Here is an 18,997-nt window from a genome sequence, read left to right on the forward strand (position 1 = left end):
TAGTGCTGGAAAATACTTGCATTATTGTCCTTCACTGGATTTGCACTAGCAGAATTGACATATATCATGTTGTATTTTATAGCTGTGTTATCTGAGGAGTTGATGCCTTGTGATTTAAGAGCCAAGCTGTGAAGATAAAAATCTGGACTTCAAGTTATGGCTAATAGTGTTATGTCATTAAATTTAACATTTCTAATACAAATGCACATGACAACCAGTCTTGTGTATATGTAGTAAAATCTTCAAAAAGTGGTACCTAAGGCTGATCATTTATCTGCTGGACAGTAATTCCTGTAGATGCTGCTCTGGAGTTTGCTTTGTCTCTGAAGAACAAACATCATGACCAGATATTCTACTCTTTTTTTTTTTTTTTTAATCTGGGAACCTGAAGGAAAGTGAGGAACTACTTTGTATTTTGACCTTATATTTTTCAATGTTATATTCACATGAATCAGAATCACTGAACAGAGCTTCATGTTTCTTGTTGATAAAAAAACCCCATTTTGTTAATAGCTAGGTCAAATTAATCTACAAAGTAGTTTTTAACTGTGGAAATTGAAAAGCTGGATGAAAAGGAATAGAAGAAATGAAAGACTGTCTTAGGTTTTTAGGCTGTGAAGCTGAAATCGAGGAAAAAAAAAAGAAAAAAAAAAAAGACAAATGTGCCTGGTGAACAGCTGTATGAGGAAAGTGCCCTTGCGCATTCTGAGGAACCAGGAAAAAATAAAAATTTGTAAAAAGAAGTCACAAATGTGTTCCCTGTGCTAGTGAAACAGTAAAATGCATACAAATGTAAAGCTGATTCAAAAGGTAAGATGGAAAACATGATCCCAACCCAAAATATCTTAAGTTTCATGAAGCTATGATGTCATATTATCAGTTCTCATTTTCCAGAACCAGAGTTTTCTCAATTTTTAAAATGAATTAATTTTATTTTTAAAAAAAAAAAAAATCTATGACATGCACTTTGTATATATTTGTAGGTTTTTTTCCCACTATTAGAGCTGCATGGAGAAGCACTGTATTACTTTTAAAGTAAGATTCTCTCAAAATATGATGAATAATGACATTTTAGGAGGAATACCAAAAGTAGTAAGACTTAAAGTAAAATTGGCAATGCTCTACCAGCTCAGCAGAGAGATTAACCAAGAGCTAGCTATCAGACTCTGTGGAGTAGTTTGAATGTTGCCTAAAAATATGCATGGCTATTAGAGGGCTTTTTTTTTTTTTTCAGAATGATGTTTAATATACATTGCTTGACAGGAAAGATGTGATCTGCTGTTGATGGTTGCTTACCTTTATAATCTTTGCTTTTAGGATTTTTTTTTTCCATTAATGGTCTTTAATTCAGTTGTGGAAGAGACGAGTTTGTTGATGTTCATTATGTACAACCCATGTGTTCTTTCATCTTGTTTTAAGGATTTCTACCTGTGTGCAGCCTGGGTCCATCTCAAGTGGGAAGAATGAACTTTGGAAAAGATGTCAGCACTCTGAAATATTTCACTATATGTGGCTTACAGGAAGGGTATGAACCCTTTGCTGTTAATACAAACAGAGACATCACCATTTGGCTCAGTAAAAGGCTTCCTCAGTTTCTACCAGTGCCACAAAACCATGAACACATTGAGGTTTGTGATCCTAGTGAAATGTTTCCAGACACTTGAATATGTTTGAGTTAATGTTTCTACTTCTGTACTTCCAAACAAGATTTTAATGTGATATCTTGACCCAATTCTGGATGAACCTTAACACCTGTTACCAAATTCTTACATTCAGTTGGGTTGCAAAGAACCCTGATTTGCAGGGTTTGATTGGTAATTTTTCTTTCTATAAAACTGTGACGTGTTAACAGGACATTCTGAGAGACAAATGATACAAGATGTCCTCATTAAGAGCTCCTTGTGCAGTGAGAGCTATGTAAGAAACTTCCAGAAACTGGGCACTTTAAAATAACAGATACCATGTGTTTTAGTGCAGGCACTTTTTTATTTTTTCCATAGTAAATTTGTTTTGATTGTAACAAATATTTATTACAACTGCGTCGACACTTATATCCCAATTGGTTGTGCATCTTGATGGAACTGAATTCATGCCTTGTAAGTTTGCCGTTAAATCCTTCTAAAATGATGTAATAGGAACTCTTTTTCAGCTGGTGTGTGGTATTTAAGAAACAGTTTATGTTCTTTCATATGTACATGCATGACTTTTATTGCTTGGTCTGTGTTGTTCTGGGCAGAGTTGGATTTATGGTGAGAAGCATAATTTTTTTGTGAGTGCGGGGAGTTTTTTTGTTTGTTTTTTTTTTTTAATTTAACAATGGAGAAACAAAAACATCTACTCCTCATAGTATTTATTCCCCTTCAAAATGGCAGCACATGATTGCAATGTATTAGACTGTTGACACCATGCTGTTTCAAGTTTTGCAAGTCTTGTGTGCTTATTGTAGAAACATAAATTGAACATTGAAGTGGCAGAAAAAGCATCAGCTTCAAAAAAACTACATCTTTATGTTTCGTAGGTGATGAGAATTGATGGCACCATAGACAGCTGCCCCTGTCTGAAGGTCACACAGAAGTCGTTTGGCTCACAGAACAGTAAAACAGATGTCATGTTTTTTCGATTAAGCATGCCCATTGAGTGTGCTGAGGTGTTCTCCAGATCGGCTGCAGGAGGGTTACCAGGCTCTGGTCTTTTTGGCCCAAAAAATGACTTGGAGGATTATGATGCTGATTCTGATTTTGAGGTTCTGATGAAAACTGCTCATGGTCATCTAGTTCCTGACCGGACAGAAAAAGATGCCACAAAACCAGAGCTGAATAACCATAAAGATTATGTTCAAGAAAAACCCTCACGTCTTAAACAAAGGTTAGTAGTTTGCTGCTTGCTACCTTTTTCCACTCCTCCCCCTTCTGCTTCTCAAACTGGGGGAAAATGTCACTCATGCCTGACAGACCAGTCAAGCAACTTTTGAATATACAGTTTAGGGTCAGAATTAATTTAAGTGCTTTTAAAAATGAGCTTGTCTCTTTCTGTTTTCTGAATAATTTGCCTTTGTGATTGAGTTTTTAATAGAGATTTTAATTTTACTTTTCTTTTTTATTGCAGATTTATGCTCAGGAGGACAAAGCCAGATTATAGCATGAGTCATTCTGCACGGCTTACTGAGGATGTGCTAGCAGATGATAGGGATGACTATGATTATTTGATGCAAACCTCCACGGTATTGTAATATAGGATTGATGTTTTAGCTGTTTGGGGTTTTTAGTTGTTTGGTTTGGGTTTTTCTCACTGTAAGTGTCTCAGAAACAGTCTGATTTTCAATTTAAATGTCTGTGGTAGTTCTGAACTTCTACTTAAGTTGAGACTCTTTTGTCCCTTTTATTTTGATTTGATTGTCAGACTAAAACAGTTTCCAAATTAAAACCTATAAACTAGTTTAATCCATTTTTGAAACTACTGTTGATAACACCAGACATAAAAGAGGAAGATTAAACAGTTTTGGGATAATGGAATAAATTGGAAAAGGTACAGTAAACTAGTAGGTCAGTGTCCAGGACCATTTGAAAACATCTCTACTAATTCTTCAGGACATTTATTTAATGGAATTCCCAATGAAAGTTTTGTGCAGGCTTTGTATATCTTTCTCTGACAAGATCAGTTCCATAAGCACTCATTCGAACACTCATGCTCAAAGGAAAACAAATAACTCCTCTTCTGGGTGTGTTCTTCTCTTTCTAAAATATATTAGATACTAGAAACTGAGTCATGTGCAGCATAAAAGTTACAGTTGCTGTAGAAATATAGCTTACAATGCTATGATGCAGAAGCCTTCAATACAAGCATATAAACTGCATATTTTATCTTGTCATTTTTTTGCTTTAAAATGTGTATTTTGTTGGCTGTATTTTGGTTTGCGTTTATAGCCTTTGTTGCTTTGCCTGTGAATTATAATTGAACAAGCCTATGCTACTTTTGAAGGGATGACATGTTTTCAGATTTAGAGTAGCAAATTAATTCTAAATCAAACTGATACGCTAACATTTGATAATGTTATTTTTTTATTAACAGTACTATTATTCTGTGCGAATATTTCCTGGCCAAGAACCTGCTAATGTCTGGGTGGGCTGGATTACATCAGACTTTCACCAGTATGACACAAGCTTTGACTTGGACAGAGTGCGTACAGTCACAGTTACACTGGGAGACGAGAAAGGGAAGGTTCATGAGAGGTTGGTTACAATCTGCTTAAAAGGACCTATATTTTATAGCCATACAAGCAACTTGCATTTATGAGGTGTAAATCCACTTAAATTAATGTAATTAGATAGATGTAGAAAAAATAATTAAAACAGCAGTAGTAGGAAAAAATGTTAATTTAATTGTTACCTGCTCTTGCTTGTGAGGAAACAGTGGACTAATGATCTAGTCAAATCAATAGGCACTGAAAGGTAAAATAGTGCAGCTTTCTATACAGTTTGAAGTTGTGATCCTGTAAATATTGACTTTTGAGGCCAAAATTAGTACATGAGCTGGTCTCAGCACTTCAGCTGATTATGCACACCAGAAGTTTTTGTTATGCTTAACAGTAAATTATTTAAAACCTTGACTTGAAAAGTCAGTTTCATCTTTGGTATTTTGCAAATGATTTGAACATTTTGATACATTGTCATCCTCAGTTCTTGTATTTTTTCAGTTATGATGTCCATGTTTCATTGAATTTTGGCAGTGGTTAGGATGTGATCCGTTGTTTTTGGCCACAAGGCCTTGTGTGTTCGCAGCCATGCAAGGTTGCTCTTAGTTTGTTGCAGAAATTTTGGACACCATTCATAAATAAATTTATCTTTTGACATTCAGTATAAAACGCAGCAACTGCTATATGGTGTGCGCAGGAGAGAGCCTGAGCCCTGGACAAGGACGTAACAATAATGGTCTGGAGATTGGTTGCTTGGTCGATGCTGCCAGTGGCCTGTTGACCTTCACAGCTAATGGCAAGGAACTAGGTACCTACTATCAGGTGAGTATTTTTTAATGGTGTCTTGCAGCAGGAAGGGGGAAAATTGAATCCTTAGCCTGCATAGTTGGAGGCTTTAGTACAAGATATTAAGAACAAATAATCATCACTGTTATGGCAATAATTTTTCCCTTTGTTTGATCTAGGTTGAACCAAGTACAAAGTTGTTTCCTGCTGTATTTGCTCAAGCTACAAGCCCCAATGTTTTCCAGTTTGAATTGGGAAGAATAAAGGTAAACAATACTTGGGTTTTTGCAGGTTTAGGACTAACAACTCTCATAAAATAAATGTATTTTATTTTTGCCATTTATTTCCTGTGATGTGGTTTTTGTATTTGGGACATTTTTAGGATTTCGAGTGTTTGCAGTATTGCCATTTTTATTCTTAACTCAGTTTTAAATACTTAATGAATTTAAAATACAGTACATTGAATAAGAAGCATTGAAACTGATCAGAATTTTCTGAATCTTGTCGTCCGTGGTGAAACAGAATCACCTGGGTTGGTAAAGCACATCTCTTAATTTTACAAACAGAGCACAGTTGATTGATGTATCTGAAGAATTTGGTTAGAGTTTTAAAATAAATTTTAAAGTACATTTAGGTAGAATACAGGAAAATTGAGATGAATTTTTCTACCTTGCTTTGGATAATTGGATGTCTAAGAAATCAGAAGAGGTAAAAGAAAAATGGAGTCCTAGAAAGTAACCGCATATGGCTCTCAGGTTTCTATCTCAAATTTGGCTGTTCTTAAGAAACAAATATGGAAAATTGTACTATTTCCCCACGAGACTAGACGACCACCGATGCAAAAGTAAAAGAGTCTGCTCTCTGGCTTCTGGTGGGACTTTACAGCTTTTATTCTCAAGTCCTGCCCTGCTTTGCTGGAGACCTTTCCCGATGACTTGCTGGTGCCAGAGAGCCCTCCCCCCTCCCCCGTCGTGGCTTTTTCCCCAGGGGGCAGGGCCCAGAGGCACCACCCAATCAGGGAGAAGTGGGAGGGGAACAGGACTGGGTTACATTTCAGTGTGGGGGATGGACACTGCTGGGCAAGGGCAGATATATGGAAAAAACATTACAAATCTGATGAAATATAAACCCAATTAATGCATTACAACATTTCCCCTTTTCTTATTAAATTAAGAAAGAGGAAGGCTCGGTTCGTGGGAGATGCTCAGAGTTTGGACCTTGGGTACCTTTAAAGCTGCAAAATTAAAATGACTTTTAGTGCAAACAAACTGTCTAGAAAATCACTGTTAAGGAATAATGATAATTAGAAGGAGAAGGTTTGGCACTTTCTCCTGCTCCAGGCAGCACAGGCCACTTGTGGGCCCTCTGCAGAAAATGCTATCTTGCTGCTGATCTTCCAATAGTACCATTGTTGTTAAAACTAGTGAAAATGCTGATTTCCTCTTTTGTTCTACTTTACTATATGCTGAGTATATTTCTGGAAAAGAAATGCAGTGTTTGGTAAAAATGAGGAAACTGATTATCTCTTCCATTGGAATTTTTCAGAATGTAATGCCATTATCTGCTGGATTGTTCAAAAGTGAACACAAAAACCCAGTCTCTCAATGTCCTCCACGTCTCCATGTCCAGTTTCTGACTCATGTGCTTTGGAGCCGAGTGCCAAACCACTTCTTGAAGGTGGATGTGTCACGGATCAGTGAACGTCAAGGCTGGATGATACAGTGCCTGAATCCTTTGCAGTTCATGGCCCTTCACATTCCTGAGGAAAACAGGTTCATGTTTGTTTTGTACTGTATCAGAGTTATGCTGGCATTATGAACCTAGTCATGTAATGCATCTGTGTAAGAAAGGCCCAAGGTCTTCTCTGTATTTATAACACATGTAAATATAGACAGTGTGTTTTGATTTAACTAATATTAAAAATTACTCAAATTTCCAGTGTTTTCAAATCTCACTTCTTTTACTCTGTTTCCAACCTCTTCCAATGTCTCTCCAAACATGTTAATAGTATGTTAATGCAGATTTGCGAAGAAAATGAAAGAAACTCTTGTTTTTAAATTATTAAACGATTAAATAAGCAAAAATCTAGTTTTGTAGAGATTTTTGAAATTTTATGACCAATTTTTTTTTCCATTGCTTTAATTTTCCTAAATTTAATTAAAACAAGTGAAGAAGTGTAATTCTGTTACTTCCTTGTTACCCAAAAGTCTGAGCATTTTGCCAGTGCCTAAACTGAAAACTAACTCACCAAGAACCCCAACACTGAATTCTCTTTAAATGTACTGGTTAGTCTGTTGCCACTTTGCACCCCCAGATTTAAAACCTGTAAATTATGTAAATATCTTAACCCAAACTGGTTTTAAACCCCTAATTTTCAGTTATGTGAATTTTTCTAGTATGAAAAAATATTCTGTGTTAAGTAAATAATTTGGATTTTTTTTTTTCCCACTGAAAGTAGTTTAAGTAATGGTTTTAGGCATGATGAATAAATTTGAGATTAAAATTTGTTATTAATCTTATTATATTGACAATATTTCTGACATGAAAGCTGAAATGTGGAAAAAGCCCATCCCTGGAACTGATACTGTGCTAAAGTTATCCTTGGGGAGAAGTTTGAATCCCTTCAAAAATATTTTTGCATATGGGATTTACTATGTTGGTTTTTTTCTTCTCTGCAGAACAATTGATATTTTAGAGCTGACAGAACAGGAAGAATTGCTGAAATTTCACTACCACACCCTCCGATTGTATTCAGCTGTTTGTGCTTTAGGCAACAACCGAGTGGCCCATGCTCTGTGTAGCCATGTGGATGAATCTCAGCTCCTCTATGCTATTGAGAATAAATATATGCCAGGATTATTACGTGCAGGCTATTATGACTTGCTCATTGACATCCATCTCAATACCTATGCAACTGCCAGACTGATGATGAATAATGAATTTATAGTTCCAATGACAGATGAGACCAAGAGTATTACTTTGTTTCCTGATGAAAACAAAAAGCATGGCCTTCCTGGTATAGGACTTAGCACTTCATTAAGGCCACGAATGCAGTTTTCCTCTCCGAGTTTTGTAAGCATTAGCAGTGAATGCTTTCAGTTCAGTCCTGAATTCCCTCTGGAAATTTTGAAGGCCAAAACCATAGAGATGCTGACTGAAGCTGTACAGGAGGGAAGCCTCCATGTCAGAGATCCAGTTGGAGGTTCTACAGAATTTCTGTTTGTCCCTCTCATCAAGCTCTTTTATACCCTCCTAATTATGGGAATCTTCCACAATGAGGATCTGAAACACATATTGCAGTTGATTGAGCCTCGGGTTTTCAAGGAAGCAATGAGCCAGGAGGATGAAATTGATTTCTCAGAGAAGGAGTTTGGTTCAGATGATCTTAAGTCAGAAGAAGAAGAAGAAACCAGAGGGGAGCAAATGCCAAAGGAGGGACTCCTTCAGATGAAACTTCCAGAACCTGTTAAATTACAGGTAAAAATACTGTTTTGATAGTGATTGTTCCTGTTTTCTTCATGTAGTAATTTATCTGTAAAGGAATAAAGCATTTTGAAATTCATTTTTTTAGTTAAATAGAGAGGTAATTTCCTTACAGAAAACTAGAAAATTTAGCATCTTTCTCATTATACAAACTTGCTCACCATAGATCAAGCAACTATGGTTTCATTAAAAAGAATTACTTGCTCAGTGCCACTAATAGTGAATTCTTCATTTTTATGGGTCCAAACAGAAAAGGAATTCCCTGGAAGAAAGGGGCAAATCCATTGTCTTGTAGCTTTATTTATGTCTGAGGCACATTAATCCCTTGCAGATGCCAGATATTCGTGGTATAAGATTGCTTTACATTAATTGCATTAAATGATCTAGATACCTTATTTGATAGTAACTGTTGCTGTAGGAAATCCATCCTTACTTGCATAATATGCAGAAGATATTTCTTAGCTTTCCGGCTCATGTCTCTTACAATACTGTTTTCTCAGATGTGTCACTTACTCCAGTACCTGTGTGATTGCCAAGTACGACACAGAATAGAAGCTATTGTAGCATTTTCTGATGATTTTGTGGCCAAGCTCCAAGAGAATCAACGCTTCCGGTACAATGAAGTGATGCAGGCCTTGAACATGTCTGCTGCCCTGACAGCTAGAAAAACAAAAGAATTTCGATCCCCTCCTCAAGAACAGGTACCTCTTACAGTGGACAGTTCCTTTCTTGTTGCACTTTATTTACTTTTTATGTTGCAGAGTTCTGTTTGATTTGAAAGTTTTTCCTTTTGGAGTTGAGCGTAATTTGTCTTTTCTTTGTATTCTCTAAGATTAACATGCTGCTGAACTTTAAAGATGATAAAAATGATTGTCCTTGCCCTGAAGAAATTCGGGATCAACTTCTGGATTTCCATGAAGACCTAATGACACACTGTGGTAAGTCTTGTTACTGAATATTTTTACTTTTTAAATTATATTAGCTTTAGAAGCAATTTTTATAAGTAATTTTATGTAAGAAAAATCAACTGAATAGTCTGTATATTACACTGTACAAATTATAAATATTATCAAATAAGATAATTAGCTTGTAGTCAAAACCAAGGAAATATTCTTATCCTTATCTAGCTAAACTAGAAGGGAATGCTGTATGTTTTGCTTCATAAGCATCTGTTTTGCAGGTTGACAAACTCAGTTCCTTCTTTCTCTACTTATGGGGCAAGCAGTTCAAGCATCAGTGGGTCATTTTTGGATGCTTTCCATCTTTTCTATGTTTTTCTTGTGTTTGGTAACAGGAAATGCAGATGAAATAAATAAATTAGATGAACATTTGAAAAGGAAAACAAGCTTTATCTTTTGATTATTTCCATTTTTCTTTAGTTGTTTTCCGTCATACTCCTCTGTTCAAATTACTTAACATTGGGGTTTTTTGTTACCTTTTTCTTGTGGAGGAAAATAGATATTTGCATTATCTACAAGTAGAAAATTATTTTTGTGGGTCAGAAGGTGCATTATCATAGAACAGAACTAGTTACTCTGTATATTGCAAAATAAGTAAAACAGTTAGGCATCCTAAGTCCAATGTTTCCTTGCTTAGTCAGCCACCACTTGGGGATTCACATTTTGTGGAATGGTTGAGAAACAATGTATTGAAAGTTTTCAAGTCAAAAAAGCACAACTAGAGCTTAGGGAGTAGTGTAACTGTGGGAAAACAGACATTTGGGTAATTTGGGTAATTTCAGACCATCTCTGTGTTCCAAATGATAAGACATTTCAGTGTCTTTACTCTTAATTAGTTTGGTTGAGGAGACTGCCATCAAAATAATTTTGTAATATGATTTAGTGTGTAATAGGAATTTACTGATGATTGTTGCTTAGTGTAGCATCAATTGCCCTGTTAGAACAAAGTATAACAAAGCACCTTTTAATAGAAATGGAATTGCATCTAATGCAAAAAATCAGACAACTAGAACCAGATGCAATAAATAGAGAAGAATGATATTATGTCATGAAGAAACATCCTATGAAATTCAAGACTGCTAAAGAGCTCTCCACAAAACCCTTAACTTCAGAACTTATTTTGGAAACTGCAAAATCTAGAAAATTATTGAATGACATTTTTACTTGGACTTAGTGTGAGTAATAGGTACAGGTCAAGATTTTGAATTCCTCTGCAATGTATGCATGAATCAAAAGGTTTAAAAATAAGAGAAATGAGCTGATAGGAATCCCATGAAGTTCAGTGTTGGGAAGTATGAAGTCCAGAACCTGGAAAGGAATAACTCCTGCATCAAGGACAGGCTAGGGACCAAATTAGAAAGCACAAAAGGGGTCTTCAGTACAAGAGAGACATGGCCATACTGGAGGAGGCCAGGGAGGAGCCATCAAAGATAAATTCTTGGACCATCTTTTGTACAAGGAGAGATTGAGAGGACTGGGGTTGAGTGGGGTTGTTTAACTTGAAGAGGAAGCTCAAAGGGGGGTAGTATCAATGTATATAAATACCTGTTGGGCAGGGGGAGCTTAGAAGGCTAAGACAGACTTTCCTCAGAGATGTCTAGTGACGCAAAATGAAAATCAGGAAATTCTACTTGTTTGTTACTGTAGGGTGATGGAACTCAATAGGTTGCTCAAAGAGGTTGTGGAATCTCTTTACCTTAGGAGATATTCAAAACCTCACTGGACATGGTCCTGGGCAGCTTGCCCTAGCTGAACTTGTTTTGAGCTGGAAGGCTGGACACTAAAGGCTCTTTCCAAACACAGCTGTTCTGTGGTTCTGTGAATCTTCACATTAATTGTTTTTACTTTTTTTGTAGCTTGTCATGAAAGAGCACTGTATTGTGAGGGTGCTTAATTCCTTCTGACTGATCGCTGGAAAGTATATTATTGTAACACTCGTACTTTCAGTTGTTTTAGATGTTTTACCTAAAAATCTTTACTATTATCACTTCAACCACACTGTGTCTCTAGGGACTAAATCTACGCTTCTGAACTACATATGTCCAAAACACAGGCGTTAGTGTTAGTGGGGGAAAATGCATACTGGGAGGAATATATTTATTGTATGTTTCATGTATAACATCACACAATTTGTATGCTAAATTGCTGAGGTTACCTGGTCTTTATCTGCACTTTCCTGCTTGGCACATATGCCTGTTCTATACTTGTTCCAAATGCTGGTTAAGCATGCCCCATGTAAAACTCTCAGAGCAGAACACTTCAGTTTAATTATGTTTGTACACACAAGATGTCTGTAGGTTGCTTAATTTTATATTTTCACTACTTTGTGCATTTTTTTTTTTTTTAATTTCAGGAATTGAACTAGATGAAGATGGAACCTTGGATGGCAACAGTGATTCAACCATTAGGGGTCGCCTCCTGTATCTTATGGAAAAAGTTACATATCTGAAGAAGAAACAAGCTGAGAAGGCAGTTGATGAGGATGATAAGACATCCTGTAAGCAAAATTAAATCATTTTATTGCAACCTAATTACAAAAGGGGAAAGAAGCAGACCAGGAAATTCTTCACACATTTTCAGCCAAAACAAGGTGTATTTTAAGCGAGATATCTGTACACCCTAATGTTTGTAGCTTAACTCAAAGCAAGCACAGACGGATTTATTAGGCAGATTTGTCTCCCAGTGGGATATAGAGGAAAATTTCTTTTAGTGGCGCTTTTGCCCCATATCCTTTGTTGGTTCATAAATTTTTCAGAACTGATCTTTCTTTTAATAGAAGTAATGCGGGCTTAATGATTGTAGCAAGGTCCTGCTTTATGAGAACTTCTTCAGCTGCAGCAGCTTCAAATCAGTGTTTGCATGATTACCATATGAAATTACAGTCTAATGAAATTAGACTGTAATTTCATCTCATTTAATTTCATTTTTTCTTATTTTAAAAGTGTTTTTATTCTTAAAAGATGAAATACTCTGTATCAGTTGAAACACCTATAGTACAGTGCCTGGACAGTAACAATGAAATACATTACTACTACTATTTTTTACCTTTTCCCTGTATTAGCACAAATTCTCTTCTTTGTTAAACATTTTATTTTCTGTAAACTCCTATTTCTTCAGTATCTTTCTCTAAGTATTTTTCTTTTTGTTAGTTTGAGTTAACCTAGGTTTACCTTAGATGCAATTACACTGCTTGTCTATATCAACATATCTTTCCCAAGCATACATATATCACAACTGATAAAGATCATCAGTGACACTACCAGATGTAGTCTTGCTTCATTGGAGACTGAACTGGGAATATTCAAATGATGATTTGCTATTTGTTTAATATTAGTGTCTTTATTTCTTTTGAAGGGCCTTTGTCTTTGGCAAAACAATAAGTTAAATTATTTCTTTGTGTATGTTATAAAACTTTGAGTAGATACAGAACTTAGGCAAGTAAATAAAGAATATATCATTTACATATGCTACCAGTATAATTTTTCAGCCTTACTTCATAATAGGCTAAAAGAGCTCTCAGGTCTATATTCACAGAAAAAGCAATATACAGAAATAAATCTGATGACTTTGTGAGCATCCTGTATGTCTTCATAATTTTTTTGTTTTTAATTTTTAGTATTGGCTTTTGTTTTTGAGATATTTCTGCTTCTGGTTTGATTTTTCTTTGATAGACTGCTAAAGAAATACTAAGAAAAAGATGCTTCTTAGGAACTGAATTCATTCCACTTCCTGTTGCCTAGTGGGTTCTGAGGGACTAGCCAGTAGAGAGATGAGCAATTGATGGTAATTCTGTGATTTATTTATTTTCTTCACAGCTACTCTGCAGCAGTTGATTTCGGACACAATGGTGCGTTGGGCCCAGGAGTCAGTGATAGAAGACCCAGAGTTAGTGAGGGCTATGTTTGTGTTACTGCATCGCCAGTATGATGGTATTGGTGGCCTGGTTCGAGCCCTACCAAAGACCTACACCATAAACAGCGTGTCTGTGGAAGACACCATCAATCTTCTGGCGTCCCTTGGCCAAATCCGTTCCTTACTTAGTGTCAGAATGGGGAAGGAAGAGGAGAAGCTTATGATTCGTGGATTAGGGTAAATAACTGGACTGTAACTTCTCTTTATTTACAGATTTTTTTTTAAAAAAATTATTTATTTATTTATTTTTTTTTATTTGTTATTTGCTATATCATTGTGTCCAAGGTTGTACATGAAGTTTGAATCTGAATATGGGTGTAAATGCAGACACCACTCTTGGTTATATAGTATCCTCAGCAGTAAGATAAAGCCTTTGCAGCATTATAGTTATCATATGGGGGGAGAAGCAGTTAACATCTGTAAGACTTCTGAAAAAAGTTGAAAATATGTATGTTATATTTTATGCTATCAGAACCTATCTTATTACTACATTTTAAATAGCATGGCTGTGAATAATCCTGTCAAGAATACTATCCATTTTTCATGGATGCACTGACTACTGGCTCTTGACACATAGAATATCCTGCAACAGTCAGCCAAAGGAGTTGTGCCTACCCATGTCTATACATAAGCCATCCTTTCATTTCACTAAATGTAGATAATATGTTTGAGCTAGGAAGTAGTTCACACACTGCTATTCTTCCTAATTATATGATTCATAATGGTGAAGTAGTTGGATGAAACAGTAAAGCAAACATGATAGTCTCTATAGTCTCTAGCAGGAAAGAGATTGGTTGGTTTCTTTCTCTCATGTCTTTTGATAGTAAGCATCAGCTGTGATCTGTTGAAAATCTCCAGTCAGCAAGAGCAATGAGAACCAAAGATAGCCTTGTATAAAGAATACCAGGAATGCAAGCAGAAGCAAAACTTTTGCTATGCAGAATACTTTTTTTTTTTTTTTTCATTTAGTTTACTGAATACCTCAAATATCCAAATAATGTCTATACAAAATTTTGTATTGTCATTATAAACAATGCGTACTTCTTAGGTTACCAGCAGGTCTCCTCAATGTTTCATGATTGTTGAATTCTTTGAGTACTCATGGTAATGCTTTGGCAGAAGGCAGGGTCTGGCATCTGTCAAGAGACACAAAGTACTGGCATTTCTAAATCTACCTTTTGGTACAAATTGAAAATGTTTCATTTCACTCCAGTTTATGAAGTCTAAAATGAATGAGTGATTACTAGATTTAATTTCCATGTCATGTTCTGTGTTTAGTTCTTAAACATTTTTTTCCTCAACATTTTCTACTGTGCATTAAGAACCAAGATTTTCTGAATTTATTTAATGTTAAGTGATTTTGCTGATACGTAAAAGTCTGGTGTAAGTTAAACCAGAGTTCTCACTACCTCTTCTTATCACCTCTCTTGGTAGTCTCTAATAAAGTCTTGTTTAGTTTGTAAGTTACCCGGCTTTGCTATTGATTCCTTTTGTAGGCTAACCTGAACTCCAGCACCTATTCGGAAATGCCATTTTCTTTTGCTGTGAGTGGTATGCCTTTCTTTCAGCTGAGAAATGGAAGTGTACTTACTGATGCTTTTAAATTCAGTTTCCTCGGAAATGCTGTTAAGGTTTTTTTCCCTAAGGTGACATTTTATAATACAGTTCACAGTTAAACAGAGCACACTGAAAGTGGATGTAATTTGCAAAGTAGGGCAATGTTTCTGGCCAGCCCTTGAAGTGACATTTTGACTTTCTGTACTTCTTTCTGGAAAGAAAAAAAAGCTGCTGCAAATAAATAGGAGTTTAGAATGTCTTGGAAGATTGATACCATTGAGGTCTTTCTCCAGGCCTGAAACATTAGTGCAGAAGGGAGATGAGACAGCTTTTGGAGCATCATCACTGATACAAAGTTCAGCTCTAACTTTCAGGGAAAAAAGTTACTGGGAGTCAAAAACTCAGTGTCAGAAAGTCTTCTTAACATCTCATCTTTTAAAAGGCTGAATTTTCCCTGCCTGAGTGAAGGAGGTTAGGCCAGGAGGGGAAAAAAACCAAAACAAAAAACCGGCAAAAAAAAAGTTTAAAGTGTACAGTGAAATTTGAACAGTTTCCAACAGTATTTTCTCTAGTGACCTGCTAATCCTTTTCTTCCATGACCTAATTGCTTTCACAGTTATTTATGGGTTGTATTTGATTTCAAGACTAATCATCATTTTTAGAAGTTTAATTACTCTTTAAATTAGTCACTTTTATTGGATATACCATGTCAAATAAAATATTGACATTATAATCTTAAAGTCTGATTTCAAATATGAAAATCTGTTCTAATGAAATATGTAGAAGGGAAGAGTTCTGCTGAACAGTAACTCATGAATAATATTTGTGCAGCTTCTGGTTTTGACACTTAGAAAACAGCTGGATCCTCTTTCCCCTAGGATTTTTTATTTCTCTTGATGGTAGATAGTAAATGTCTCAATATTTTGATAATCTAAAAAGGACTTTTTTGTAAAAAATATTGCATAATTGAATTTAAAATTTAAAATAATATAACAGTTTTGATGATGGTCTTGTCAGAACATAGTTTTAGATCTGAATGGAATTTCTAATGAAAATAAGAGAGTCTTCCACTCCAGTGTAATCAAGGGGCAATTAGTGCACTAACTATAGTATGGGAAAACAAAGGTCATATTCTTCCACAATATGCATAGAAAAATAGACAGGAGAGATTGAAACTCAATGGGAAAAGTCCCTGAGGTAATTTTTTACTTTAGGAGGTGGTGAGGAATTGCACAGTAAATCAGCTTTGAAATAACATAATAGGTGAACTATTGGTCCATAACATTTTTTTTATTTTGTTTTCCTGTAGAGACATCATGAATAATAAAGTATTTTACCAACATCCAAATCTCATGAGAGCTTTAGGCATGCATGAAACTGTCATGGAAGTGATGGTGAATGTGCTTGGTGGAGGAGAATCCAAGGTAAAGCAATTTACTGTTAGAAGGCGGCGAGTTTAGGATAGAGCTGTTCAAAGCTTTTTCCTATCAGGCGCTGAGCTGTCACTGGAGGTACTGGGATCATAATGTCTAATTATTTCCATTTACATAATAGTTGACTAAATTTTTTCAGAAGAATCTGTCCTTCCATTCCAGAGGAAGGTATTATTAGCACTGTAATTTCAGATGCTTTAAAGAAAAAACTGTAGCACTTTGTATGCTTATTATGTTTTAAAGGGGAGATCTTTTTATTAACTAATCAAAAAACAACTCAGTATTACTCTATGAAACACCTTCTTTCATATTTGAATCTAGAATCTGTGGGTGATTGCAGCTTTAGTTTTTAAAGCTTATACCTTGATCTTTGAAGCTTAAGGTGTTAATAATTACCTGAGAAAGCCTTGTTGAGGTTTCTCACTTTTCCAATGAGAAACCTAAGCAGTTAATTTCCCTGAGGGTCGATGAGTACAACACCTATGTATTAGTATGTTAAAAGGCTTTAAATAAATGATCCTTTGCATGTTGTATGTCTGTATTAGAGCTTAAACTTAAGTCTGTTTCGATTTATTTCCTAGGAAATCACTTTCCCAAAGATGGTGGCAAACTGCTGTCGTTTTCTATGTTATTTTTGCCGCATCAGCAGGCAGAATCAAAAAGCTATGTTTGATCATCTTAGCTATTTATTGGAAAACAGCAGTGTTGGCCTTGGTAGGTATTAAAATAAAATTATAAACTTCCTGCTGATTTATATATGAAACCACCTGTAATTTTCTGCATCCCTCTGTTTACTCACTATGTATTGAAGTTTCTCCTATTCAGTAACTGTATTGCTAACTCTAAACAACTTCCCTGACGGCAGCATTAAGTTGAGCTAATTTAGTACACTGTTGTAGATGCCTTGAGTCAGAGAGACTTAGTGGTTAGTTGATAATTTTGAAGAACAGAATATATTCCTGTTTTACAAAGAGAATAATTGCTAACTTTTGGCAACATTTCATTAAGGCTCACCTTTCACTGCTCAAGCTAGTATCCCTATACTTTTTTCTGTGTACACAGCTATGGCAGTGGGAGGAACACAGAACTCATTTGCTTGATTAGATGCTCAGAAGTGAACCTTGAAACTTTCTTAACATGTTTGCTTTCCTTTTCTCTCCTGAAGTGTTCTAGAGGAAATACATTTATCCTTATTTAATTTAGTACTTGAAGTTGACAATATGTTATTAGGAATCATAAATACATTTATCCTTATTTAATTTAGTACTTGAAGTTGACAATATGTTATTAGGAATCATCATGGTAATTTTTTAAATGATCACAAATGTATTAATGTAAAGACATAGAACAGAAGTGTAAACTGAAAATCTTTTTGAAGAGGAAGAGCCCTAATCAAATGGCTTTAGCGTGTCAACCGTAGATTTTTCTAATGCTATATTTACTGCCATTTTTAAGAGAAATACACAACTGATAATCTTATATTTTAAAGCATAAAGATATTTTCTATTTCAGTGGATTTGGTGGCATGTCCGTGTATTAGACTTAAAATCATTACTGCATTTTCCTCAAAACAGAGTTGTGTCAGTTAGGAAAATGAGAATGAGATCTTAAAACAGTATATGATGAGAAGAAGAATGTGTAAGACAAGCTGTTCTTAGCTTGACCATTCATATTGTATTTTCATTTCATATCAGTCTCAAATTTCATGCAAGTTCCTGATGATTTATTATAAACTGAGATATATACATTATGTATATATAATCGTGTGCTAACTAATGACAAAATGTTGCCTCTTACTAAAAAAAAATTAATGCATTTCCTATGAATTTGTTGGGGTTTATTAAATTGGTGTTATAACTAAATGTTATTTTAACAGCCTCTCCTTCTATGCGAGGGTCAACTCCTTTAGATGTTGCTGCAGCATCTGTGATGGATAACAATGAACTTGCTCTGGCTTTAAGGGAGCCTGATCTGGAGAAGGTTGGTAGCTTCTTCAAGCATGTTTTTTCCCCCTGTGTAGAGGAGAAAATGCGAGATTCTTGGAGTAAGCAAAATCCAAGATTATATGGGAGTTTCTGGTACTTTTCAGGGGAAGACTGTGAATCTGGTTGGTTGCTCTTTCTGCTCATGGTCTGAAGAGATGAACTGCGTTTGCAGTGATTACACACGCAGTTGTAGCCAAAAGAAATTGCTTCAAGGGCAGCTCTTAATCTTGCGGTATTGGAGTCCATATCGCACAAAACTTCATTGCTAAAATCTTACTGATCACTGTTTTTCTTTTGAGTGATGACATGCAGTGGGTGACATAAGACAATAGGGATTACTAGGAGTGTTGTGACAACTTGTTACAATATATGACAAATTTTCATAGAGATATCCCTCTATACCTGTCATATTTCTCCTAAGATTTAAACCTGTTTCAGAAAAATTGAAGAAATTTGGATTAATTACACTAAGGAATAAAACACTCAAGAGAACGTGTGACAGTTGTGTGGTTTGTGTAAATTGCTGCTGCAGGGAGGAATAGAATGTTAGTTACTCTGTCAGTAGTGGATAAAAAAAGCAGGTTAAGTAATGGAAAGACGGATTCAAGGTAGATGTTAAAAACTCTTTCATTAGAAAAGACAGAGGAATTGCAACATCCATTTTCTTTTTAAAGACCTCAGATTCTGGAG

The 18,997-nt window shown here is 35.5% G+C and overlaps 1 protein-coding gene across 4 annotated transcripts in view; it reads left to right on the forward strand.

The window, feature by feature from the left end:
* The window catches only part of RYR2 (ryanodine receptor 2), a 384,235-nt gene that overhangs the window by 247,861 nt on the left and 117,377 nt on the right, over positions 1–18,997 (forward strand). For all 4 annotated transcript variants that reach the window (XM_058419591.1, XM_040059776.2, XM_058419590.1 and 1 more), the window contains 15 exons: positions 1,420–1,628; positions 2,519–2,865; positions 3,106–3,220; positions 4,069–4,229; positions 4,855–5,014; positions 5,158–5,244; positions 6,524–6,750; positions 7,657–8,455; positions 8,962–9,162; positions 9,294–9,399; positions 11,774–11,917; positions 13,236–13,509; positions 16,199–16,313; positions 16,904–17,036; positions 18,199–18,302. In XM_058419591.1, the coding sequence (XP_058275574.1) occupies positions 1,420–1,628; positions 2,519–2,865; positions 3,106–3,220; positions 4,069–4,229; positions 4,855–5,014; positions 5,158–5,244; positions 6,524–6,750; positions 7,657–8,455; positions 8,962–9,162; positions 9,294–9,399; positions 11,774–11,917; positions 13,236–13,509; positions 16,199–16,313; positions 16,904–17,036; positions 18,199–18,302 (3,182 nt within the window). The remainder of the gene's footprint in view (positions 1–1,419; positions 1,629–2,518; positions 2,866–3,105; positions 3,221–4,068; positions 4,230–4,854; positions 5,015–5,157; positions 5,245–6,523; positions 6,751–7,656; positions 8,456–8,961; positions 9,163–9,293; positions 9,400–11,773; positions 11,918–13,235; positions 13,510–16,198; positions 16,314–16,903; positions 17,037–18,198; positions 18,303–18,997) is intronic.

This window comes from Hirundo rustica, chromosome 3, assembly GCF_015227805.2.
Source record: "Hirundo rustica isolate bHirRus1 chromosome 3, bHirRus1.pri.v3, whole genome shotgun sequence".
Lineage (NCBI taxonomy): Eukaryota > Metazoa > Chordata > Aves > Passeriformes > Hirundinidae > Hirundo > Hirundo rustica.